The 26,704-nt window shown below is 49.5% G+C and overlaps 1 protein-coding gene across 2 annotated transcripts in view; it reads left to right on the top strand.

Moving 5' to 3' along the window:
• The first annotated feature begins 2,855 nt into the window (after positions 1-2,855).
• The window catches only part of SHROOM3 (shroom family member 3), a 42,931-nt gene continuing 19,082 nt past the window's right edge, over positions 2,856-26,704 (top strand). Inside the window, exons 1-3 of one of the 2 annotated variants that reach the window (XM_068402827.1) lie at positions 2,856-2,930; positions 16,916-17,044; positions 26,043-26,174. In XM_068402827.1, the coding sequence (XP_068258928.1) occupies positions 26,116-26,174 (59 nt within the window). In that variant the 5' untranslated portion in view covers positions 2,856-2,930; positions 16,916-17,044; positions 26,043-26,115. Of the gene's footprint in view, positions 2,931-16,915; positions 17,045-26,042; positions 26,175-26,704 lie in introns of those variants that run through there. The other variant, XM_068402826.1, reaches the window with a different exon arrangement.

The following is a 26,704-nucleotide window of genomic DNA, read 5'->3' as shown; positions in this document are numbered from 1 at the left end:
TTTGTTGAGGGAGACTGTATGACCTCTGCTCTTGTGCTTAAATAGGATTAAACTCCCATCGGAAGCAAACACCAAGGAAGAAACCAAAATCCTGCAAAAAATGTTAAAAACAACCCTCTGAGACCTCCCCCTGGTTCTTACTCCTTGCAGGATATATCATTTGATACTGGTGTCACAAGAGTCACCTGGTAGAGAAATCGTGCTTTGTTATATCTATTCTTTCATGTGTTTGTATGGAAGGGCTTTTCTTTCCAGAAGAAGCAGAATAAGGGCTCAGCGTTTAGCCTGGTCCCTGCTGGAAGAAGTTATGGAGGTGGCTCAGTGGGAGTGGAGCTGTGCTGGAGAGGTGGCCCTGCCTAGGCACGTAGAGGACAGCACACCATCCAGGGCTGCTCCAACCCAACGGTGAAAAATCTCTTTTCTGTTGAAGCAGGATCAGGAGAGAATTGCACACAGGACAAATGTTCATGGGCTTTTATGATTACATCCCAAAAAGGACTTTGTTTCATTGCCTGGTAACTTCTGGGAAGCTGTTTACCACTCGGTATCTCTCAGAGTTGCTGGCCAAGATGCAAAGTACACTTAGAGTGTTTAAAATCTCAATAAAACCATCTGGAACCCTTTCACGAAGCAGATTATTGCGGGCCCATCTGGGGAATGATCCTGAACAGGTGACTGCGTACACTGGTGTGGGAAAATACAGCGTTCCACGTAGCTTCCCAGTCAGAGAGAGCTCACGCTCGGGAGAGGTGATAGCACAAGTCCTGCCTTTGGCTGAATGACGCTGGCGAGGAGGAGCTCTGCAGATAGTCGTGCCAGCTTGTAGATAAAGTGATCGGCTTTTCAGCTGGGCGATGGGTGTGTTTGGGTCAGATCAGAAAGGGACCCTTGCCCGGGAAGGGAACTGGAGGGCAGGCGTCACCCGAGTAATCTTCCCTCACTGTTATTACCAGGCTGTTTAATCCCGTTTCCAAAACCTGACCTTTCATGTCGCAAGATAGCGATTCAGAGCTCGTGAAATTATTAACCCGTTTTGATGTTAGGCACGTGCATGGGAGGGGTATGTTGTCCTGTGATGGAAACCTGACTGTGGTGGCCATGCTAACTGTGTAGCGTGCTCGAAGTCACCACAAACCGGGGCTGTACCCAGGTGTATTTCACAGAATCACAGAATCAACCAGGCTGGAAGAGCCCTCTGGGCTCATCGAGGCCAACCATTGCCCTTACACCACCATGGCAACTAGACCATGGCACTAAGTGCCATGTCCAGGCTTTTCTCAAACCCCTCCAGAGATGGTGACTCCACCACCTCCCTGGGCAGCCCCTTCCAATGGCTAATGACCCTTGCTGAGAAGAAATGCTTCCTAATGTCCAACCTGAACCTCCCCTGGCGAAGCTTGAGGCTGTGTCCTCTTGTCCTATCGCTGGTTGCCTGGGAGAAGAGGCCGACTCCCACTGCACTACAACCTCCCTTCAGGTAGTTGTAGACTGCACTAAGGTCACCTCGGAGCCTCTTCTTCTCCAGGCGTGTGTGTGACAGCACGCCAGAGTCCAGAGAGACGAGTATGTTTCAGTGGGAAGCAGGAGTGGAAAAAATATGGGAAATGGTCCTTACTCTGCTGGGAGAGGTGCTGCTTCGTGGTGGGTTTCATAATTCAGACTCACAGCTAACACTTACTGCCTTTAGAACGTCACCTCAAGTGTTTCTTCTGCATCTCTCGTTCTGGTTTGTCACAGGCTCTATGATTTGTGCATCTTGTTAAGCATTTTACACTTTAGGCTGGTGGTTGTGGGTTAGCAGACAGAGAAAGAGATGTCAGCATGAGAAGTAGCACTGGCTGAGCATGATTTAACCTCATATAGATGCACCCGTGCAAAAGGCCATTAAGGCACTTATATTATTTTGGGGAGTAGAAATTTTAGTTCAACTAAGACTGACAGGAACCGTTTTAAGCTAAGACAGAATAAGTTACTTATGAACTGAAATAAAACTATCCATGTCACCTTTTATGATAGCTTAACGGTGGCTGAACTAATGCCGTCGGGGAAGCCAGTGCCTCTGTCTTGTGACGAGCACGTTGGGGAGTGGGATCCTTTCCCACTCCAGTTAAGGGCACATCCCTTTTCCTCCCTCTAGAAAACAGGGATACTTTTGGATGGTCTTCAGACATTCCTGGATGAAAGATCCATTATGGGCCACATACTCCTGTTGTGAAGCAGCTTTTCCAGCATCTCCTTGGGGCCAAAAGGTATTTTCTTTCCTTCAGTGAATATGCATCACGTTCCCCCACGGTCTTGCCATCCTCCTGCACAGCTCTCTGGTGCTAAAGTAGTGTCAGGAGTAGGTGACGTATTCGCATCTGTGCAAATCCAAAGCACGAGGGTGAATGTGGAGCCACATCTCTAGAGGAAACAGCTACCGGGCAGAAAACCAAGAGTCCTAAAGGAGGATGCAGGGCAGAGAGGGAGAGGAAGGTGTTAGGCATCGAAAGGGCAAGTGGCAGGGAGGGAAAGCAGAAACCAATTTCATTCCACCTGCAAAACCTGTCATCACTGGGGACGGGCAAGTGAAATCCTTCAGTCTTCAGCCAGGAAGACTTCCGCGACACGCAGTCTGGCTGCTTAAATTCCCAGACATAACCCAGCTCGGCTCCGCCATGGCACTGTGCTTGTTTTGTACCAGCCAGGAACGGGGCATTACAAGTGCAAATTCCTGCTTTAAACGTTAACTCCTTCCGCTGTGGGGGACACGAATCCCCCCCGCCTGCAAGGCCGCTGCTCCCGGGGCCGGCGGGGCGGTGCTGGGGGCGGGCCGCCCGCCGCGGCACCTGCCGGGGGCGGCCGCAGGCTCCGCCGGGCTCCGGCGCCCTCGCCCGGGGCTCTGAGCGCGGCGCGGCCGCCGCCGGGAGCTGCCGGTGCTCCGGGGGACGGTGAGTGCGGGGAGCGGGGAGCGGGGGAGCAGGGGGCACCGGGATGGCGGCGGGGGTGTGCGGGGAGCGGGTACGGGGCGGTAACGGCGGCCGGGGAGCGGGGGGGGGTAACGGCGACCGGGGATGAGCGGGCTGCGGGGGGGGGGGGGTAACGGCGGCCGGGGTGTGCGGGGAGCGGCGCGGTGGCCGGAGACCACCTCCCGGAGACGGGGCTACCCGGCAGCCGGCGTACGGGGGTCCGGGGCGCAGGGCCGGCTAACAAAGGCTGGCGGCCCCGAGCCCGGCTGGCACCGGCGGAGCCTCCCGGGGGAGGGCGGTTGGGGGGCGGCCCCCCTGCCCCGTTCCAGGCGGTGAGTTCGTGGTTGGTGGTTTTGGAGCGTCTGGGTGCAGGGAGGGAAGGGGGGGAGGATCGGACCCCTCCGCGCTTCCCTCTGTCCACATGTGAGAGCTCACCTTGCTCGGAGGGATTCTCCAGGTGTGATTTAAACCCGTGTTTTTGCTCTGATTTGCACAGACCGCATCATTGGACTGTTGTGTCTGTCCGTGCTGCAGATGGCCGAGGGCTGCGGTGTTTTCAGAGCGCTTTCTCTAGGGGAAACTGCTGCACATGTGAACAGCAGGAGGGTTCTTTGCGTGCTCCGCGTGGCTGTTGCGTGGTTTAGTAAGTAGTGTTCTTGGAGGTGGTTCTGCTGGCAGGCACCTTGCAATGAGGTACTGGGGCAGAAGCTGAGAAATTCTATCACCTGCTTGGAATGACCCACAGACTCCTTAAAATGTCTAAGAACAGAATTATATCCAAACGTAACATTATCAGCCAGCATCTCTCTTTGTAAATCTGGGAGGAATGTGACCCACAGACCTCATTTGTCCATTTGCCTTCACTCCAATTTGGAGTGGGGTGAATCTCAGCAGCCCGGTGTCTTTTCTCAGCAGTGGAGGCCTGCCTCAGGTCCTGCTAGGTGCTTATCGAGATTTTCCTCGACTCTAGCAGCAAAAATGGTAGGGAAAAATCCATGCCCTACAACTCCTTTGACTAAGAGAGGTGAAGTCCAGGCCAGCCCACGCTGGTGAGAGAGAGGTGTGCTCCCAGAATACGAGGATTTAGAGGATTGAGAGCTTGTTGAATGCTGCTTGGCACCCGTGGTTCTTAAATCGAAGAGGGAAGTTCAGTTTGACTGAAATACGGATTACTGTAATTTTTGTGGGTAAGTTCAGGCTGTCATTTCATAATCACAGAGGCTTTTCTTCCAGAGGTCAGCAGGCCAGAAATTTAGGTATAAAACCTACCCACCAGAATTTCTAGCCTGGCTAACATTTGTTTAGACAAAGAGTTATCATGGCCAACACCGGGTGTTTGGTAACCATGGCTCAGTGTCTGGCCTTGGGACATCCAGGTGGAGGCTGAACCCCTGTTTTAAGGGCCCCGATTCAACACACACTCAGTTTTAAACCTGGGGTAGGCTGACTTGATTCTTAGCACGGGTTCAGCAGAACTAACGTGGTGAGTTCTTGGTGCTCGCAGTGGCAAGCTGGCTGACTTTAATGGATGTGGGCGTAGAGAATGGCTTACGGTGAGCAGGATCAGGCCCGCTGTAGCCACACTGTGTCATATCAGATGCTCAAGATGCTGGGAAGGAAAACCTGTTATCAACATAGACATGGAAAGAAGCTGGTTTTTGCTAGCTGCAGACCTAGCTGCAAATCTGTGACAGGTCAGACACTTGAAATTAAGTCCTAATTGCCCATTACAAATGCTTATTCATGAATGTCCCCGAGTGGAAGCTTATTTGTGCTCTGAATTCCTGTAAGAGTGTGGTTGGGAGCCTTGAGTCTCGCCACACAAAGGCTACCTTTATATCACCGGGCACACAAGCGAGTTGCACAGTGGGGATAAAGCGTATTGCCCTGAATGAACAATACCTAGAGCTCGGCTAAACTCCTGTAAACCAGGGGAGAGACAATGGCAGTGTTTTCCTAATTCTTGTACCAGTTTTAGACAAGCCCTGACTCCACTCCCACAGTAGGATTTCACAGCCATCCTGTCTGACAGCCTCGGGGATGGCACCGTCCCTCCTTTTGACAGTGGCAACCAAGCAGTACCAGTGCTTGAATTAGTGTCGCTGTCCTTCATGTTTAAAGAAACATGAAGAATTCAATCATCTTGATGGAAGAGGGTTGGGTGGTTTTTGATGTAGCTCTGACTGCTGTATCAGCTCAGTTCTAGTGGTAGGGAGAAGGATCAGAAGCGTAAATTCGTGCCTTCGAAAGAGGAATCTGACAAAAATGAAACCAGCCCACTCCACCCTCATTAGATTTCATCATGTTGTGAATTCAAAATGCCTTCAGCATCCTGGCAACAAGGGCAGAGATTTGAGAAATGTCCCACAGTTAAAAGGGGACAGTTCCTATGGATTATCAGTGTGTCTGTTTTTTAAAAAAATCTCGTCTTTACTATTCTTTCAGCAACTTAAAGCAGGTGTTGGAGAAAAGTATTTGGGCAGACAATAAAAATAGCCAGGCCAAGTGCTCTGCAGCAGTGACCTGATCCTGTCTCGTGCGTTACGGAGGGCGCAGATTCCTTTGCAGTTACAAACAGGCTCCAGGCTGGAGACAGACTCCATTTCAGACTAATTTAAGTAAAGTACGTGATGATAACTGGTGGCTCGTGCACGGTACAGTCGTAGTGGGGCCAGGCCCCCCCGTGCAAGGCGGCTGCATCCTGATCGTGCTGCGTCAGCTTGAGTTTCTCTGGAGAGATGGGAGCAAATCTGTGCTGTAAAGCAGAGCTCTAAAAACTAAGCTACAGGCCTGATGGAAGGACCAAGCCTGGAGTGTGTTTGTCTTAATATTGTGTTTTCCCACCTCGGCAGGGAGAAGGAAACCATATTGTATGCAGCACACAAGTTATTTTTAAGGGGATTTCTCAACAATTTGTCTCTTAAGGGTATGTATTGGTCCTGGCTGTTCCAGGCGGATTGTTAGATCCCAGGGGCAGAGGATGAGGAATAGGGTAGCAATTATTAAAGAGAAACAAGAAAACGCAGGGAATGATCCAGGGAAGAAGGAGAAGCTGCCATATTTAAAGTGGCTCTTGTGACCAAGGAGTTAGCCTTGTTAAATCATCATTTTATTTGTCTTCCTGTGCAGACATCTTTGGCCCGGGAGCTTCTTACTCTGTGCTAATTTGAGTCCTTAATGCATTGCAGTCCAGAGCTCAGGACGGTGCTGCTCTGCGTCGGGGGAGAGAGCAGTTAAGCCAGCCAATCCTCTCTGGACCAGAGGTGTGTGTTGAGAGGGAGATTGAAAGGAGAAGGTTTTATGGGGCCCTGTGGCTTTGTTGTGAAGGATGCCAAACCTTCAGGCTGGAAACCGTGAGCTATCACTGTGCAAAGCGAAAAAGGAGCTTAGTTTCTAAGTGGCTAATGAGTTTACTACCTTGTTTCTGTCAAGGGTTTTGCAGGGGTGATGCTGATTAATGTCATGTCCTTTCCCCAAGGCTATCCCCTTCCTCTTCTATCTCACCAGGCTCAGCCTGACACCATTTATTAGGCTACTTGTCCCTGATTTGTGAGGAATAAATATTGACACTGATGGCTGCTTAATAGGATTTGGGTTTGCTGTTTCCTCTGTGAAAGACTTTGGCACTTCTGACTCAAATGACAATTTGTGTTTGGGACTGGCTCCACCAAGACTTAATTTTGGAGGATTTTTTTTTTTAATGAGGATGGTCACAGCATGTCCTGCGTATGAGGAGAGGCTGAGAATGGGGTTATGTATTGCTCCCCTTTTTCCTATTGACACGCAGAGCAGAGATTTCAAGACTGTGGCTACAGATCATTGCATGTCCCTAGCAAAGATCTGTAGTGTAATTTCTCTTAACTGTTCCTGGAGGTGCTTTCCCTCAAGGGCAGCATCACTGGGAAAGACCCTGAGCTCATCCAGGTGAGTGTGTGAGCTTCCCCCAGCCTCCCTGGGTGCTAATCCAGCCCTGAAGCGCACGCAGTAGAGCATCCCAAGTCCCAGCTTCAGCTCTTGCTTTGAGCCCAAGGAGTGATTTGGGTCTGGACTCAGGATCGTTGGACCAAAACACAGTAGATGAGGTGTTGGGGAAGAGTTTTCCTGTCGGCAGGGCACGCAGAAGAGCTCCCACACATAGGGCTGTGTTCAGGAAAGGTGCTTGTAGTATCTTTTCAGCAGGAGGAAGGCAGGTCTATTTATGCTGCATATCAATAGAGCTTAGTCCTGAATGGCCTGAAATCTCTACATTCCCCAGTCCTGTGATTGAAAGAAATATGTCCATGACTTTTTTACTCTTAGCAGTTGTTCACGTATCAGTGATGATGTTACTAATCCTGTTTCTAATGTAGGCTGTATAAGCCTTCATCATGTAGAGAGCGAGCAGTTAACTCTTTACTTAGCTGTGCCATGCAAAGACAGGCAGCGTCCCACCAGGGGCTGAGACCTGGCTGCTGGCAAAAATAATTTGAGTGACAAATAGATATTTATTTACTCCTTAACTTAGCAGCCAGCATTTCTGTATCTCGCCTTGGGCACTCTCATCGAAAGTCAGTCACAAAATGTTCAGAGGGCAGAGCCGTGGCTTGGGAACACTGTTGTGACTCGAATGGCTTCACCTCCATGGGCTTTGCTGCCCACATCGATTTATAGCTGTGTTCATGGTCAAATCCTTAGGAAGTCAACTCCTGAGGAAGTAAATGGATGCTGTGTTGAATAAGGGATTCAGGAATTTGTCCAGGGAGAGGTGGGTGAGTGGGATAGAGAAGCAGCTCGTAGGAAGTAGCTCATATTCTGGGGATTAGGCCTTGCTACACCCACAAGGGTGATTTAGGCCTGTAAAATGCACTCCACCCCTCAAGTTACTGCAATTAAAATCTGGCATGCCAGGAAGCACTGCAAAATAATCAGGTTAGAGAGCGGAGACACGACTCAGCTGCAGAGTTGAGTCGATTCTTGGTGCTGAATGTTCACCATGGCTGTGACAAATGTGAATATGAGGCTTTTTTCTGCCCCCTCTGAGTAGATGCTCAGATTGTCACTCATTCAGTGCCACCCACTGAGACCAGTTTTTCAAAAAACAGCTGAGTTACTGTTCCAGCACCTCAGTAACAGCCGTATTTTCGAAGGTAAAATTTCAGGACATGTTCCTTAAAGTGCAATGCTGATGCAAGCCAGCAAGGGAGATCCAGCTGTGCTGGCGGAAGAGATTAATGCCCTCGCTTGCTCATCAGCGCCAGAGATCTCATCCATCTGCCACTGGAACAGCTCCTGTAAGCACTCCCTTAATCTTTAGCTTTAAACCCTTTAAATTGCTGGTCTGAACTGACCTAGTTTGGTTTGCCTTCAACATATTAGGAAGTGTTCACGCAAACCACTGCACCAGCAGATCCAGTCTGGCCCCAGCTCCTCCGTGCTGGTCCAAAAGGGCTAGTCTTGCCTGTTGGGTCTCAGGTCTGCACCCCGTGGCCAGGTCCCAGGTGGGACACATCTTGCCTGACGTTTGGAGCCCTCCTAGGACAGCCCTGTCGTGTCTGGAAAATATCACTGTTCTGAAGGGTGAGTGTGAACGAGTAATTCTGGGAAAATATGTCCTGCTGATTTCATCTCTCGCTGTGAACAGTAGTTTCTTTAGCATGGAGGGCTTGTAGTCTTTTCCCATGGAATCGTTTGAATTCTCTAAGAAGGAAACTAGCCCTTATTTTATGAGAGTGTGAGTTTTCCTTCCTTCTTGTGTCTGCCTTTCTTTGTAGGAGCTGCAGTTATTTTTTTTAATGTACACTTGTCCTTTACAGCCAGCTTGTGCTTTGTTTTGTATTGTGTAAGAGAAGTTAAATGTTGTAATTTATACAGAATGACTTTTGATCAGCATGGTTCAGCATTGAGGTACCCCAGAACCTATAAAGATAACAATTATTGATTTACCTGTGTGCAGTAGTCATGGTCCTTAACGGGACAGATGATTTAATGGTCCTTCTGCTTGCATGAGCTTTGTGGTACGTTGTCTTCATTTCAGGCACCTCTGACTAACAGATCTGAGCACTTCAGCACCTCAGAGAGAGTTAATCCCAGTCTTTTATGGCCAGGTCTGAAAGATTGTTCCCAATAGCCTCCTGGTCCTGAACAGCCCGTGAAGAGGGACGACACTCTGATTCCCCAAGCAGTGTCCCCAAAGGCTGGTGTGACTTAGTGTCCCTGAAAAACTCAAGAGTTTTTCAATAAGTCAATGGATAGTCCTGTTAGTCCTGGGGTAGAACAGAGTGAAAATGTCATTTCTCTGTGTTTTTACTTCTATTTTGACACAGCAAGTGGGTAGACCTGTTTTCTAAGGGGGTTAAAACTCTCTGAGTACAAGGTGCAGGAAAGCATTTCACCTACGAGTAGAGTCGGGGTGCAAGGCGGATTGCACTCCACTTTTTCATGGTGGTACCATTTGACAGACCAAGACAGTTGTAACCTCTCAATTCTCTCCTCCTGGGAAGGCGAGATCTCCCCTGAGCAGGCAGAGTGCTGCTTCAAGTGGTGAAGGTGAGAGTCCTTTACTTCTAGTGAACTACATCCTGAATTACAGTGTGTACAACCCAGGAATGGTGGGCTCCAGTGCCTGAACAGGCAGGCTCTCTGGGTGGTACTATAAAAAAGCTATAATTGAGTATAACTGTAAACTTCTCTTACAAAAAAGCCAGGAATTAACTAGAAATAAAAGCTAATTTCTCAGCCCTACGGGTTCCTCCTTCCAGCTGGGGTCCAGGTCTTTTTGGCAGGGCCACGCAGGGAACCGTGCACTCCAACCGCTGGCTGGGCAGCACAAGGAAAGACTTTGGGTGCCTTTAAAGGGTGGCAGGCTCTGGCGTGGGGATCTGGGTGCAGTGGAATGCGTATTGTCAAACCTAAAGACCAACGTGAACGCTACATATTGTGGACCCAAATGCAGCTGGCACGAACCAAAAATGTGCATGTGAGTGCCTTTCTAAGTACCCAGTAATCCTCCAGGGCAAACCGAGGATTAGGGCTCTCTCACAGACAAAGAGGGAGTTCATTTTCTCAAAGATCCCTTGGCCAAGACCAGATGAAGTGAGGAACCCAAACGAATGCGAATACTTTCAGAGCTCTGCTTGCAGACAGGTACAGCGCCGAAGCAGCTCCTTTGTGTGGGTCTGTGCAGACATAGCGCAGCCAGATTGTGGGGTTGAGGTCAGGCCAAATAAAACCCCTCCAATCTCAGAGATATCTCCAGAAAACCACTGGACAAGTGGGACTAGACGGTATTGCACAGGCAAAATGCAGTCTCCTTTCTCCAGACTTTTTCTCGGTGGACCTGAAGGTCAGTGCTCATTGAAGTTGTTTGAGTTGGAGTTGTGTAAGTGAAGAGCCCTCCTAGAAGGAAAGCTGTGAGTCTGAATTAATTCCAAATGTCTTCTTGGCCTCTGAAATACCGTGATTTCTTAGCCCTTTAATTTGCCTTCGAGCAATGGCCTGTGCCTTTCGAAAAGCCCAAGCCACCTCTGCACTGTTCCTGGAAAATTTCTTCTTTTCCTTTTTGGTGACTGGCTTAAGGCACGAAGATCAGCTCCAGTAATCCTGTCTTCACAGATATCAGCATGGATGTGCCTGTGGTGCACAGAAAAAAAATTGTATTAAATAGTCTTAGAAGCAGCAGCCAGCAGCGCTCTGAATGGTTTGGGGATGTGTGGTTTCTTTCCCTGAGCTTTACTGACTCATCTGAATCCAAGACGTGGATATTATTGTTTCTACTTGAGACTTGGATCTTGCTGCAGAGCGCTGGAAGGAATACCTGATTTGGTCCCAGGATTTGTGTGCTCAGTGAGCCCTAGTGAGACTTCAAACCTGTCTTGCTCTGCGTTAGGATGAAAAAGTCCTTCCAGGGGTTTGCACAGGGAGAACCTGTTGCGATTCGAGGTGTCTTCTCCCAGGCAACTAGTGATAGGACAAGAGGACACAGCCTCAAGCTTGGCCAGGGGAGGTTCAGGTTGGACATTAGGAAGCATTTCTTCTCAGCAAGGGTCATTAGCCATTGGAAGGGGCTGCCCAGGGAGGTGGTGGAGTCACCATCTCTGGAGGGGTTTAAGAAAAGCCTGGACATGGCACTTAGTGCCCTGGTCTAGTTGCCATGGTGGTGTCAGGGCAACGGTTGGACTCGATGATCCCAGAGGTCTCTTCCAACCTCATTGATTCTGTGATTCTGTGATTCTGTGTCCATGAAACAGCCTTGAATTCCTTGTCTGCCTCATTAGAGTGTGGACTTCACACTGGCTCTTCCCCATCTCAGGGCAGTGTCCTAAGGGGCAGGCTGGAGGTTTTGCCCAGGCACTGAGAGACTTTTCCCAGCAAAAGCTTTAGTCCAAACCGCGTGCTTTAGTCCAAACTCAGTCCAAGGAGAAGTTTCAGTTCAATTTACAAGAATTTTTCTGATGAAAAAATTGTTTTGTCCACATATTTCCATCTGGTCCTGGCTCTTTGTCTGGCCTGGGGGTCCTGTGAGCACAGACTGATAAACCTGTGCAGACGTTGGTGCCACCAGCTAAGACCCACGTGTGCTCTGCCCAGGAGAGGACCTGGGCCTTTGTGCTCTGACCCACAGGGCACTTCCACTTCAGCTAAAGGAGATTCTGTGAGCGTGGCAGACATGTGGATTACAGGCTATTTCTGGACCAGCCACGGGAGGCAGGAAAATAAGAAATACGTAAGCAATCTGGTGTGTTCACTTCAGGAGGATCTGCAAAGCAGCATGTCCTCTGGCGAGTGCGAGCTGGGTGCCTGGGCTGAGCGTGGGCTCTGTCCCCTTGTGCAGCCCTGCCCAGGGGAGCCCTCTCCTCAGCAGCGTGGAAGAGGCAGGGAGGGTTGCGGTCTGCCAAGAGATGGGGGACTCACAGAATCACAGAATCAACCAGGTTGGAAGAGACCTCAGGGATCATCGAGTCCAACCGTTGCCCTTACACCACCATGTCAACTAGACCAGGGCACTAAGACCATGACTGTCACTGAAGCGGCGTTTTCATTCACGAGGAGCCGTAATTCCAGCTCATCAGCTGCTGAGAGCTTGCCTGTAGCCTGCAGGATGAGGATGGGCAGAGGGGAAGCTGCCAAACTGTCCTTATGTCACTTGGCTGAGCTGGGGATCTCGGTGACATTGCGTAAGGCGGGCTGCTATAAGGAGAAAACCGCCTTAACTCCTTAACCGTCTTCCTCCTTGTGGGGTTGTTGAAGCTGAGTTCTGCTCTTATTATTATTATTTTTGTGGCTGTGCTGTGCTGTTGGCTGTTTCTGTAGTGGAGGAGGGTTGCCTCTTACCTTCTGACTTAAGACAAAGGGAAAAAACATCAGGAAATGCCTACAAATGGCTGTAGAACTTGGAAGTTCCTTGCTTTAATCTCAATTTGAGAAGCACCAGCGTGTGAGCAGTTATTTTTCTAGGAAAGCTTTTCATTCTGCTGGTGGTTATAAACGCTCCTGTCAATCCTGAATGATTTAAAAATCAGAATTTAAGCTCCATCCTCTCTTCTAGGAATAACACTGGGCTTAGAGTAATGAGACATTAAAAATTACTAAACCTGGTGGTGCAGACAGAAGGAGTGTAAGGCTGATGTGCTGGAAAACAAATGCTATGAGCAGATAAAACTGCAGAAGTTTGGTTTTTTATGACTTCCCTGTGTAAAATCTCCTCTTTGGGAACTGTAGCCTGGCAGCTGAGCCCACACCACAGTTTCCTCAATGAGAGGAATGATTTATGCTACTTCCATTACTCAGGGAACTATTTTTATGAAACATTGGGTTTAATTCATTGAGAATAATGTCTCTGCAGACCCTGGCTGAAATTGGTCAGCTGGTTCAGGCATAATTGTTGGGGGATCTGCTGGGCGGAGGCACGCACCCCCACTTACTGTCTAGGCTTGATTTAGGAAACCAGTCTGTACTGGAATGTGGAGATGATAAATCAGGATAAGGGAGACCGAAGAAAGTGAGAAAGAAGAGCCAAGAGCCCAAAAGGTTCAGATAAAGGGTATGAAACGTTCCAAGTATGCAGGTGATGGGAGGTCAGCGCAGGAGGCAGATAAGGTGGCCAGAGGAGGTCAGAGTCGTCTGTGGTCAGAAGCAAAGGATCTCCCTAAAACAGTGAGAGAGTTCTGGTGGCTTGGGAAGGACATGAGACATCGGATGGCAGCAACAGGCAAACCAGTCTTTAATATAAAATAAGGCCACCCAGGCTTTCTTGTAGAGCTCTGAAGAGAGTGGTGAAAAATAGGGGAACGTTTCGCAGGTGTCTGCTTCAGAGAAGGCAGAGGAGATGCTGCCACGTGGGTCAAGAGCTGCTGCCTCTTTCTGCTGGCTGCTGGTGCTCTCTGCACAAGGCAGAGGCAACTGTGGGGCGATGAAACTTCTGAGGAGCTGGCTTTTCTTTAAAAAAAAAAGGATTAAATCTGTAGTACTGTATTCCTTCACTATCTGTTGAGCAAGCATCAAGAAAAAAATCCTTACAGGCCGTATTTTTAGATGAGGGAAAAACCAAGCAGAGTGTCTTTGTACAGCTACCCATTAACGTGTGGTATTAAATAGCAAAGGCACCGTGGAAGCAGCAAGTATAAATAACAATTCATAATTAAACATGAACTTTGCAGAAAAGGAAAGATTTCAGAGGCAGCTGCCAGCCTCAGGTGGGAGGTAAAGGAGTTTTAAATAGAGCGTGCTGGCTTTCCTGTCTCCTGCTCCCAAGCTTTAGAAACAACGTGATAACAAAGAGAACAACTGCAGGCCGCTCCGTGCCAGGGATGCTTTTTAGCTGGGCAGTTGTGAGGAGGCACTTTGCAACAGCCCGAAATAAAACGCTGCCCCAACCTTGAAGAGCATCCCAGCGCGCTGGGGGCTGGTGCAGGGAGCCGGCCCGCCGGGGGCAGCTCGGGCTTTAGGAGGACGGTCACTCCGAGGAGAAGGCGTGAGTGGTGACAGTCAAGACACAAGGTAGGCCCTCGGCGTCTTTGCACTAGGGTGAAGAAGTGTCTTTATAGAGATTAGCACAATCCCCATCGTTAGACTGAGCTGCCTTCGAAAATGGTTTAGAAATGTTGTAGAAAGTCTTCTGGGGTGAGCAGTCAGGTCGCTTGGCTGCAAGGCAGAAAGCTGCAAGAGTGTCCCGTTCTGGGCCCCGCACTTCAAGAAAGATGTTGAGGTGTTGGAGCGAGTCCAGAGGAGGGCGACCAAGCTGGTGAAGGGTCTGGAGGGTCTGACCTACGAGGAACGGCTGAGGGAGCTGGGGGTGTTTAGCCTGGAGAAGAGGAGGCTCAGAGGTGACCTTAGTGCAGTCTACAACTACCTGAAGGGAGGTTGTAGCAGAGTGGGAGTCGGACTCTTCTCCCAGGCAACCAGCGCTAGGACAAGAGGACACAGCCTCAAGCTTCACCAGGGGAGGTTCAGGTTGGACATTAGGAAGCATTTCTTCTCAGCAAGGGTCATTAGCCATTGGAAGGGGCTGCCCAGGGAGGTGGTGGAGTCACCATCTCTGGAGGGGTTTAAGAAAAGCCTGGACATGGCACTTAGTGCCCTGGTCTAGTTGCCATGGTGGTGTCAGGGCAATGGTTGGACTCGATGATCCCAGAGGGCTCTTCCAACCTGGTTGATTCTGTGATTCTGTGAAGAGGAGGAAAGGTGCTGGGTTTGTGGGTCCTGTTTGGGCGAGGTCTCCACCTTGGCAGCTGCAGCCCCGCTGCTGGCATGAGGTGTTTCCCCGCTCAGCCAGCTGTGCTCTGGCTGGAGGCACCCCTGCATGGGCATCTCTGGCAACACACCCAGCGGCCGGCACTGCTGGAGGGCTGCTCTGCTCCATCCCTGACGTGTGTGTGCTCCACTGGTGGAAGGATCCTCATCTCTTTGTGTTCCCCGCTGGGCTTGATTAATGCTGTTATTTATAGACTGGCTGATTAGTTTTCAATGTCTTATTGAGCCCGCCGTGCCACACAGAGCTCAGTAATTACAGGTTTTTAAGAGGCTCAGGAAAAACTCCATTGCATTTCCTTCTTACCCCCCAACAGCAACCCCAGAGCCCATGCAGACACTAATTAACATTTCTTTGTCTCTGGGAGGTAAACCCCAAAGTTATGCATGCTGGCAAGCACGGGTTGCTCACTGTGTGAAGGAACACCCAAGCTGCTCACCCTCCCGCTGCTGGTGGCCACCGATTGTGAGGGTCTGAGCTGGGTGGATCCGTACAGGAACGCTTGGAAGTCACTTACTCAGAAAGCTCTGCTCACAGAGCAGCTTTACTCGCTGCAGGAGAACAGCTCTTGTATGGCCTGGGAGAGCCACAGGCTGCTCCTTAGGAAGCCACCAGGGAGGTGACGACTGAGCACTGCCGAGGTGTGGTAGGGAAGGTCATTGCTGAACAATGCAATTGTGGGGCCCCTTGTCACAGGAATCTCTCAGGGGCAGTGGTGTAGGGGCAGAAGTGAAGTTCTCTGTGGCTGGGACCATCTCTGCAGTGTTTCCATACAAAGCCTTAAACAGGGGACTTTGTTTTCTAAACACTGCAACTGTAAATATATTCTGCTTACAAAATTGTATACCTATTTGTATATGTAAATTGTTTATGTAAAATATTTTAAATCCTCATCCTTTCTTTATCTTGCAGTGAAATCTCCTCTAAAAATTAGTAATTTTTCATGGTAAACTTGGCAAGCAAAGAGATTTGGAGCAGTTAATTGGCATTTCACACGGAGGTCGTGCTCCTGGTATACACCACGGCTGGTACAAGAGCAGGGAGGGGGATCCTAGTTTGATGAGAGGCTTGACATCATCTCGGAGCAGAGAGGTGCCAGAGAGGAAGCAGAGCAGGATTTGGCACACGGAAAGAGGCAGCGAAGGCAGGATTTGGGGTAAAATTTGGATGAAGATAAACAGGGTGAGAAAAAAGGCCGTTCCGGCCCGGTGGCTTGCCCTAATCTGGGTGAAAGTGCTGCTGCGCTTCCCTGGTGTATCTCATCCACAGTGTGAGGCTTAACATTCCTGCGTGGCACGTGGGGCGCGGGGCGGGAGCCGGACACAAAGACGGCTGGCCTCTCAGCGCAATGGCATCCGAGCCATCCCAGCTATCCAAAGCCCCCGGTGCGGCGTGTGCGCTCAGCCTGCAGCGTGCTCAGCACAGAACAAGAGGCAATTCCAGCGCGCTTTGGGCTGAGGGAAGCGTGGAGGGGCTTTTATTCAACGTGGGGTTTCCTTGAGCAAGCAGAAATTTCAAATCTCTCCGGCGTTTCAGCACTAAAAACGAGAGCAAGTGGGAATACTGCATCGTTTCGGGCTCTGCTGTGCCTGGGGGAAGGAAGGAGCTGAAGTGATGGTTACACGGTGTTTGTGTGACTTCTGCACGCGTGTGATGAAGCGGGGTAAATATTTGTTTGCTAACTTTGTGGAAATATCATAGAGGGGGGCATAGGCTTCTCTTTCTTGCTCTCACTGTGTGGACCTTTCTCTTCGCTTTTCACTGCTATGTCCAGAGCATCCCCTGAGCTCTCATGAGGTGGTTACGTGTGGAAAGGGCACATCCCACAGCGGAACCCCTGAACTCCAGACGCAGGGGTTTGGAGTCCCAAAATGCAGATGTAGGATAATGAGGTTTGTGCCGTGGGTGCTGCAGCTGATCTCCCTCCTGTGTGCCGAGAAGCAGCGCTGCCGTGTTGTGCTGCTCCTCCAAAGCGGTTGTGAGAGGCACTCGCAGGGGCTGAGCACTGCCTAGGTATAAGGGAGGGCAAAATCTCACTTTTAAAACCTGCCTGGGCAAAGACATGTGGGGTACACGTGGCTTTCTGTGACATTTTCTTTGCACTTTTAAAAAGTAGTCTGAGGCCCCTGCCTTGCCCCCTGGGTCTGTGTTTTGCCTTCTTTCCTAAAATCCTTTTGAAATGTAGGTACAAGGGACGAGTTTTTTGTGTCGATGTTGACATGGCCTTGGTTTCTTTTGACAGGGACACACATGCAGCGAAGGGATGCACCGACCTGTCCCCCAAAGCCCTCAGTCCAGTCTGTGTGAGCACTGACTTTCAGCCCAGCAAAGCCGCCTGGTCGGGAGGAGTTAAGTTACGGCTGAAGAGCAGGTGAGCACGCGTGTGTCCGTGTCCCTGTCTGCTGTGTGTGTTTTGTGGCCGCTGTTCTCGGAGAGCAGCTGGCAAACTCCACTTCCCTCTCGTGGGAATTCACCTTTTGGGCCTTGAGTCAAGCATCAACGTTGCTGGATGTCAGTAACATCTACATAGGGCTGGGTGTAAAATAATTCCTGCTTTGGCTGCCAATGTGCCTGAGGGTGACTCACTGAGAAGGTGTCCTGGAAGGGGTGTCCTTTCTCCTCAGTAGTGGTAAAAGTCATCAGAGGTGCTGGACCAAAATATCTCCACAGGAGTGGGGTAAGCCTGCTGTGGCTCCCCAGCTTTAGGTGCCTGGCTTTCCAAAATCACCTGGCTTCTTCCGAGTCTGTGAGTTTCAGTGGGAGTCTGGCATTCATGACAACCTGCTGAGTGCCTGTCTGCGTTGTTAAATGATTAAATGTCTTCACAAGTCAGTTTTCTAAATTGCTCTGGATCGGCCAGTGTTGTGGCACAGCCTCATTTCCTTCCTTTGTCCATGCAGTTTAGGACCAAATCCTACAGCGTTTACTCAGGCAAAGCTTTTGCTGGCATCAGAAGAGGCTCTTACATCAGTCAGATGGTAATCTGGATGACCTCATAGTTTTTTGTGTCTCAGTCTCCCGAGATGTGCACCATGAAGTCAAAGCAGTGACTTTTATTGGCAACGTTGCATTCAGGCCAGACCTTGACTTAGCTGAAGTCAAGACTTCCTATAGCTGGAGGAAATGTGGCCCGGTGCCTGTTGGTGAGCAGCTGAGGCAGGAATGCGACATGTGAAGTCGTGTTCTGATCTTATCAGCAAGGATGCACTTCTGGAGCAAACCCACTGACCTCAGTGGAGTTGCTCCAGCTTTCAGCCACCACAAACAGCTACGGATGCTGACCCTGCACGGTCTGGGTGGCTGCCAAAGGAGGAGAAAGGGCTCAGCTCTTCCACCAGTGTTCACGTGTGTAACCTCACTAAATTTGTATTCCTTTCCTCCAGATGAAGATTTGAACCATAAATTATATCTCTCTCGGATGGAGCAGATTTTAGAGGCTGAAAACTCTCCTCAAGCTAGTTTTATTAGGGAGGGATTTATCTCTGGCTGGGGGGTGGGATCTGCAGTTCCTGAGCTATATGACCCACAGTGAATTTGTAAAGGAGCTCCCCTACATCCACCACCTTCCTATGGCAATGAGTTATTCAGCATATGCCCTCTGTAAATCCTGCTTGCCTGTTGCTCTAGTAGCAGATCTTCGCAGAAGCTCCAAAGTTGAGCATTTCACTGGGATTAATTTGCCTTTGGATGCAGAGCCAATGTTTTGCTTTACTTTTCCGGCACTGTCAGAGGCTGTGTCTGCATATCTCAGGGTAACTCAGGCTGAAGCTTTGGTTCCTAGCAGGAAGTTGCTTTAATGTATAAGAATTGGAGTGTGGGAGGGTATTTCAGACTCAGCAGCCTTCGCTTTGGCCGTAGCACCGGGTGCAACTCCCCTGCTTGTTTACTTTCCGCATACTCGAAGCGCTGTCAGCAGTCCCCATCGGTTTCTGAAATTTGGAGTGATGAATGAATGTCCTTAGTCAAAGGGGAAATCCAGAGCTCGGGACCGGTTTCTCAGGTGTTGCAGTTGAGCATCTCTGGGAAGGAGCAGCACGGCAGCAGTCTGGTGTCAGTCCCAGTGATATACTCAAGGACGGCCACCTATCCCACCCGCTCTCCACAGGAACAACAGGGAGGTGAATTCCCAGCTAGGAGTAAATCCCGAGTTCACCTGACTAGCTGAAAGTTTGAACTCCTCTGGGTACCCTTTGCTTTTTTTTTCCTTGCAGTTTGTGAACAGATCCCCCCCCCAGACACAAATGTATGTACATACACACAGACATTCAGCACACACCTAAAGGACCTTCTTCTTCTCTCCCATTTATCATCTCTGCATTAGCACTTTGGCGTTGGGTTTATTAGTGTCGCCTGTGATTTGTAGCCCTGTAACTCAGAGGAGAACCCAGCTACTGCCCTGCAAATCCCCTTGGTTACCTGCCGCGACTCATTGTCCACGTTACGTTTGGATAATCAGGCTCGCAGGGCAGCGTTGCTGCTGCCAGCCACCGAGTTCCTCCTAAGCACTGAACAAGGCAAGGAAAACACATTCCTTCCATTGTTTCTAAGTCTCTCCTGTTGCATGTTGCTGTGTGTTTGCTATCAGGGTGCGAAAGAATCTAAGCTATGCTTGGTTTTCTGTCTTTTTAACTAATTTACTGACTGGAGAAGAATGAGGAAAAATTATTTGAATTAAGCCTGTTGGGCCAAGTCATCAATATGGATAAATCAATGCAGCTCTGTGACTTCTGCACTGTAGGGTCTGGCTGCTGAGGTTTTCTGCCCGTGCTCTCAGAGATGATGTGAATGCCTGGAGTAGACAGGAAATAATAGGGTCCTTCTCAAAGACTGTAAGTTAGTCAGCTGTCTCTTCTCCATGTCTGTTCTTTCCTCCTCTTTTTCCAGTGAAGGAAACAGAGTAAAATAGTAGCAAGAAGAGGAAAGTTGCAGAAGGTCTTTAATCCAGCACTCACCAGCCCCTCATTCTAGCCTGCACATGCTCTTAAGTACAGGCAGGAGGCTGCCTGGCTTCCATGTGTAAGACACAGTCCTGTGTGAACGGCGCAGATGGGCTGTCCTGGTGGCAAGTACTTTCTCAAAGTAGAGATCTGAAATACTCTTTATTTTGCAATTTAAGTCATACTTACCATGTTGCTTGGCAACGCTTTCTTTAAAAAAGAAAGCTGTCAGAAGATCCCAGTAGGACAAAGTCCTCGAATCCAGTAATCAACAAGAATGAAGCTTGTGTACATCACCTCTCACACTAATAACCAAAGCCCTGCTGCTCCTATTCAAGCCTGTTGTCTGGTTAGTGTCAGGGAAAGTCAGGGGGACCCTTTCTGTGTGTAGGGCCAGGTCCTCAATCTAAATATTGCCTGTCAGATACACGCTGGGGTGAAGGGGAGATGGAGCAGCGGGCACAGCCCAGTTCCTAGCCCTGCCCTCTGCGGTGGGCCCACGGGATGGTTTCGTGTGAGTCACTTCTCAAGGCCTTGCATCCTTTTCTGGACAAGGGATAATGCCCTTTTCTTGGATAAGACAGCCTGGGGGTTACCAAAAAATGTGATAACACAGAGGTGTGACGTGCAAGACCGATAATCGTTCATTACAATGTTTGACTGTTGCCGAGTTCAACTACGGAGCGACTGTTGCTCACAGCTGCCATCACCTCTCGGCGATCCCAGCACTTCCTTCTGCAGCCTGGGGCAGAAAGCCTTTCTTTCAAGAGTAGCCACCTTGAGTCTCCTGCAAACTTGGGCACATTTTGCTGCAGCACTTGACACTTCCACGTATCCTCAGCCATCCACACCTTGTCCCTCACCAGAGGCAGCAGGATGAACATTGCTGTGCCCTTGGTCATTCCCATCCACAAAATAATCCTTCTGCACCATTTTGCTCTGCCTGCTTTTAGTGTCAGGGAGAGAAGAAGAGGAAGAGAGACAGGCTGTTTCCTGCATGTGGAGTTGAGAAGGATAGTAGAAAAAATCTATATGTACATCTACAAAGGGGCTGGAGGGAGAAATGAGGCTGGGCTGGGGTAGAGCCCTGAACTTGGGATCTTTTTCTCAAGTTTTTTTCTTTTTTTGTTTAAGATGGAGACTTTAAAAAAACTGTGAGATACTCTGAAAAGATACCCTGGGTGGAAAGTTGGCCTGTCAAAGTTGCAGAGATTAACATATTGTGGAAAAGAAGGTTGTGTCCTGGTGTGAGAATATTCACACGTGTCCCTGAAGTGTTCTGAAGTGAGGGGTTTTTCGGTGTGTTTTTTCCATAGGGGAAGTTTTAATCTGAGCATGAAGAAGGTGGGGGGGTGCGACTTTCCCTTTCCTTTATAGGTGAGGAGACACTTGCCCAAGATCCATGACAAGAGATATAATTTCATATACTTCAGGTCTTTCTAACGACTTCTTTTTAGGCAAAATTGTGAAGGGACAGAGCTCACTCCATATCTCTCCTGCCCCAGAATTTACCAGAAGGGCTCCGTGAGCCTAAAAAGACAGATTCAGTGAAAGACACATCAAGCTGATGCCATTATGGTCCGACTTCTTTCTAATTGGCCTCGTCTCTTATGCTTATTTTTAGAACCATGACTGAGCCTTAATTAAGAGCGACATTGCTTTGAGGAGATTGTGGCCTCGCTCCGTCGAAATCCTAATAGGCTTCTGAGTGCTTTAGTTTTTCCTTCATCTCCTGCTTAATAGCGAGGCACAGGGGCTGTGGCAACGCGTTGGGACGTCTGTAGAACGTCTCCTTGTTCTGCCACCGCTCCTGGGAGGGTTCACATGGATTGCTATGATCAGGATCTCTCCTTGCAGGCAGAGCCTACGGCACTGTGCAGCGGGGTACAGCTGCCTCTGCCACGTTTTCTTAGTTTAGAAATATCACTAGCTTGAAATCTTAGTGCTGCAAGGATGACGTGGTAAGGATGGGCAGCTGCTTTCGTGGCTTTCTCTCTTGTGTCTCAGCACCTGGGATCGGATCTGAGAGGCACAAGCTTTGCACTTGCATCCAAATCTTTCTTCTTTTCTACAGGAGGGGGGTCTCTGCTGCAGGGTCCCTGTCCCTTCCCACCTCCCCATCTGAATGGGCCATGTCTATCCCTTCCAGCTCCAGTGACCTCCCACACAACCACCTGGGCCACACGGCTGCTGCGAGGAAGCACATCCACAGGGACTGCGGTTGTGTGATGGCACAGAGTGACCCTCTGGGCCTTAGGTCTCTTCTCCATTTCTGCCCATCTTTCTTGGGCATGTTAACACCAGCAGCTGGTCAAAACTGTCCCTGCAGGTCATGGAGAATGTGTCCCAGTGACTGCTGCTCCAGCCTGGATCTGCAGGTGGATTCTGTTCCTTGGGGAGAGATGCTTTCCTTTTTTTTTTTTTCTTCCAAAACTGCTCTACTACCTCATCAAGCTTCGCCAGGGGAGGTTCAGGTTGGACATTAGGAAGAATTTCTTTTCAGAAAGGGTCATTAGACATTGGGATGGGCTGCCCAGGGAGGTGGTGGAGTCACCATCTCTGGAGGGGTTTAAGAAAAGCCTGGACATGGCACTTAGTGCCATGGTCCAGTTGCCATGGTGGTGTCAGGGCAATGGTTGGACTCGATGATCCCAGAGGGCTCTTCCAACCTGGTTGATCTTGTGATTCTGTGATTCTGTGATACTTGGAGGTTTAGGAAAAGGGAAACTTCTCTAGGCAAGCGTAGAAAAAATGAAAATGGCCATTTGAAGAAGTAAGGTTGTTTGCTTTGGTTGAAGATGGGCCTTTTTACACAGAAGTACCTGCGCTCTCGGAGGACACTGGGCTGGAGAACATTTGAATTGCAGAGCACTCAGGTTGTGCACGTGCTCTGGCATCGGTACGGAACAGGGTGTAAAGAAAGATTAGACTGAATGCATTGTTCTGTATGGTTTTAGTTTGTCACCTTGGGAAAAAGATAAATCAACCTCTCAGTTATACTGTGGAGAAAGCTTCAGGTGGCTGCTCTTCAGATGCTGAGTCATTTGTAGAGTTAGTGCCAAGGTATCTTTATAGTTCCGTTACTGTTCTGCATACAAAGCATAAAAATAATCTACAGAGATTACAGAGAGGAACACGCTCAGCTCTTCCTAATAAGAGAGAGCTACAGAGCTATTAACGGCCTCAGAAATGTCAGTGTGGTCCTTGCAGCCCACACTGCACCAAGCCCTTGCCAGGCTGCGTTAGAGGGGACTGCTAACGTGCCAGTCACGTTTCCGTCTGAAAATGCTGTGACTAGTAGAGCAACACAGAGCACCCAGATAACAGCAGCTGGACAAGATTAAAGACTGTGCTTTTCCCTCCGGTTTGCCAGCTTACGGAGTGGATTTGGCAGTATGTGGTGTGTAATCACCGGTACAGCTGCCGTGGAGTCTGGTTAGATGCCAGCGTTGCATCAAGGTCCGCTGCCTTCTCTGGATATCTTCGCTCCAAGGCATTCGTCATGACGCCAGCCTGCCCTGGATGTCCAAGTTATCTGATCACTGGAGGTGTCCACGAGGAACTGGGAGTCTCTTTTCCAGCCTTGGCATTTACAACAGAGGGGTCACTTTCTCCATTATCTGAAGTGAAGGATTTTTTAATAATAAGATTGTCCAGATGCTTTTGCAAGTATGGTACAGGTGGAGCCCTTGAGGAACCAGTATAAAGGATAAGGGGATGAGGTGGTTTTGTGATGATGATGATGATTATTATTATTATTATTACAGTTCTGCATTTTTAAATCCTACAACCTCCTGGAACAAAGTGTCTCCTGGTTTAGTTGCTCCTGGTTTAGTTGAAGCTACACCAAATTTATATGAGTTAAAGATCTAAGGATTTATTTGTCTTCACTCAAGCCAGGAATTAGCTGCTGCATTTGCAGGTTTTATCACTCAGCCAGTTTGTCTGGGATGAATGAGGATCTGACGTTGTGGGCTTTACTAAAACATTCTGCCCCACTTGCCAACAAGAGTTTAATCTTGCACTGTTTCTTATTGTTGTGCTCTTCAGTAAAGCAAACTGTAACAAAAGCTGTTGCAAAATGGGCAGATTAACCCTGTTCAGCTCCCCCTCCATCTCTGATAGCTTCTCCTGTAGACACTGTCATATTGCACTCCAGTTCCAGTCCTTTTCCCTAGTTAGGCAATAATAATTATAAATTAAGCTTAAGGAATTCGGGTGAAGCAAGGTGCTATTGTCAGGTGTTAGAAGGCTGAAGCTAGGAACTCCTTGGCGTTCCCTGAACGCCCACACAGGCACTGGCAGCATCGGCTGGGCCTTTCTTTTCCAACCTCAGAGCTCAAGAAAAGCCTTGGTTGACTCGGTGGGGACTGGGTCAGGCCCTCTGCTCTCTGCCTGTGCGCACAGACCTTCCGTGCTTCCCTCCAGCCGCCTCCTCGGAGATGACCTGCGTGAGTCTGCAACACGAGCTGGAGATCATGTGTGCTGCAGCGCTTCCTCTCTTGGCTTAAGCTCAGCTCAGATTTGGTTACCCTTAATCCACGGTTCCAGGATCAGGTAGGTGTGGAAACAATGCGAGGTGATCCCGCGCTGAGCTGGTACGGCATGTCTTCTGACTTCAGTTCACAGCTCCGCTCTCCACGTGTTGTATTATTACAAGGATATCGACCGAAGGGTTTAAAATACCTGTGGCTCAGAAGACTGGCTACACAGCTCCCGTGCAGGTTTTACTGATCAAATCAAGGGATAACGTGCTTTGCTTGTGCTTTGCCAAGCAAAAAAGTAACGCTGGGGGCTCGTGCTATGTGAAAGTACAAAGGGAGTCTTTAAATCCCTGCAACTGAAAAGGCAGGAATGTGGGTTATTCTTAATAAACAGTTCTGTCAGCTTCCCATCCGGCAGCGTTCAGCTTCCTTCTTTCTCTGGGCAAGGGGCTTAACAAAAGGGCTCTGTTGTAAACACACCTACACATGTAGTGGTGAAGCGGTGCTCGGTTCAGCTCGCCCGCTGCAAACCTCCAGCTCAGCTTTCCTTCACACAGTCCTGTCACAACAAATGGTAAAAGGAAAAGAATGTCCTTTTTTCTTTCTTCTTTTAGCTGATGGTGAGAGAATGACCTGTGCTTCTGCAATCTGGATGCAAAACCTACTGGTGAAATTGTTCTGCCTCTCGCTTTCTGCCAATGCTTTTCCGTGTCGTAGAACATCAGCCAGTGCCAATGTTCACTCGTACTAGTAAAGGATCTGACACTAACAATAATTTTTTACTTTGTACATTTTCCTGTGTCGTTTCTTTTCGCAGTCTTAGGCCATACTAGGAGAGTCCTCTTTCGGTGTCTGGTTTACATCTGCATAATCTATTTACTGACTTATTCAGGACACGCTGTGCTGTGAAATTTTCAGTGAGACAAAGACTTTAAAGATGCGTCGTATCCTCCTTTTGCATTTATGCTTTATAGGTAGTCGAGGTTGTCCTGCAGGCTGTCACATTGGGGACTTGAGCAGTACACAGGTCCAGTGCTGCTCCTCGTTCTCCCAGGGAGAGTTAGAAACTGTCGACATGAGTGGTAGAGCTGGGGGAGAGATCCCCCATGGAAAGCAGAGGGAGGATCACAGAATCACAGAATCCCAGAATCAATGAGGTTGGAAGAGCCCTCTGGGATCATCGAGTCCAACCATTGCCCTGACACCACCATGGCAACTAGACCAGGGCACTAAGTGCCATGTCCAGGCTTTTCTTAAACCCCTCCAGAGATGGTGTCTCCACCACCTCCCTGGGCAGCCCCTTCCAATGGCTAATGACCCCTGCTGAGAAGAAATGCTTCCTAATGTCCAACCTGAACCTCCCCTGGCGAAGCTTGAGGCTGTGTCCTCTTGTCCTATCGCTGGTTGCCTGGGAGAAGAGGCCGACTCCCACTTCACTACAACCTCCCTTCAGGTAGTTGTAGACTGCACTAAGGTCACCTCTGAGCCTCCTCTTCTCCAGGCTAAAATGAGGATGAAGGACAAGCCCAAAGGCTCGGATGAAGGAGAGTCTGTGTGGCCCGTTCAGGGCACTCGATTGCTAATCCCCTGCTTTGACTTTCCATTGCACCATTATGTGCTTTAAATAAGGTTGTTGCTGTTTTTTTCTCCTCTGAGCTGATGGAGGCCTTCCTTGGTGACTGAGGCAGCCGAAGGCCAGCCGTGCCGTGCCTGGGGACACACCCAGGCTCACGTGCTGCAGGAGACAGCTGGCTGGCTGCAAGGCCCTGGGGGATGCCAAGGACACACATTGCTGGCGCTTCTTGTCACGTCTCTTCCTGCATTTTTATCAGCACTGAGGAGAGATCAAAACAGCGTTGCGCGGGCTTCCACCCCCTCCTGGCATTTGGTTCTTTAGATGGCTTTGCCAGCCATCATGTTAAAATGAAATCCTTCTGCTTTTACCTAGGCGGAGCGAAACTCCGGGCCGACCTCACTCCTGGCATTCAACCAAACTCGCGGAGAACCAACCCAATCCCAGCATGATGCAAATATCTCAGGGTACGCTTGGCACCCCGTGGCATCAGTCCTACCACTCCAGGTAAGCACTGCACAGCCGTGGTCCTGTGCTGCGTAGGCAGAGATGTAAAGCAGTGTGTGGTTTTGATTTAGTATCGCTTGCCCCGTTTTGATATCTCCCAGGGGTGTAGAAACCTCTAAACTAGTCCCCCAGTCCTATGTCATTCCTTGTTTCCAGTGTCATGCTGCCTTCAGGGAGGCTCTGCCTCATGCCCAAGGATGTGCCTTGATGGTACTGACTACAAGATCAGGGCCTAAATCTAGAGCACAGGAGTGAAGGAAAGGGACAAAAGATGTGGTGGGAAAATGTTACCAGTCGCAGCGTGGTGAGTACTGGGGGGAGAGCTGCCTAGGGCTGACATACCCCTCAGCTACCCTGAGCAGCCCCAAAAGGTTCCTGGTGGTCAGCCCTGGGGCAGCTTGAGGGGATCCAAGTTTAAATTCTGCCCTGGAAAGGCAGAAGGGTTTCAGGAGCAGGAAACTCTCCTTATAGCCACTGGGATGTAAATATCATTTCTGAGTGAGACTGAGCCTTGGCAGGGGCCCGGGGGA

The sequence above is a fragment of the Nyctibius grandis genome, chromosome 6 (genome assembly GCF_013368605.1).
Source record: "Nyctibius grandis isolate bNycGra1 chromosome 6, bNycGra1.pri, whole genome shotgun sequence".
Classification (NCBI taxonomy): Eukaryota; Metazoa; Chordata; class Aves; order Nyctibiiformes; family Nyctibiidae; genus Nyctibius; species Nyctibius grandis.
Note: the sequence above shows the minus strand (reverse complement) of the source record. Positions and strands in the feature narration are given on the sequence as shown.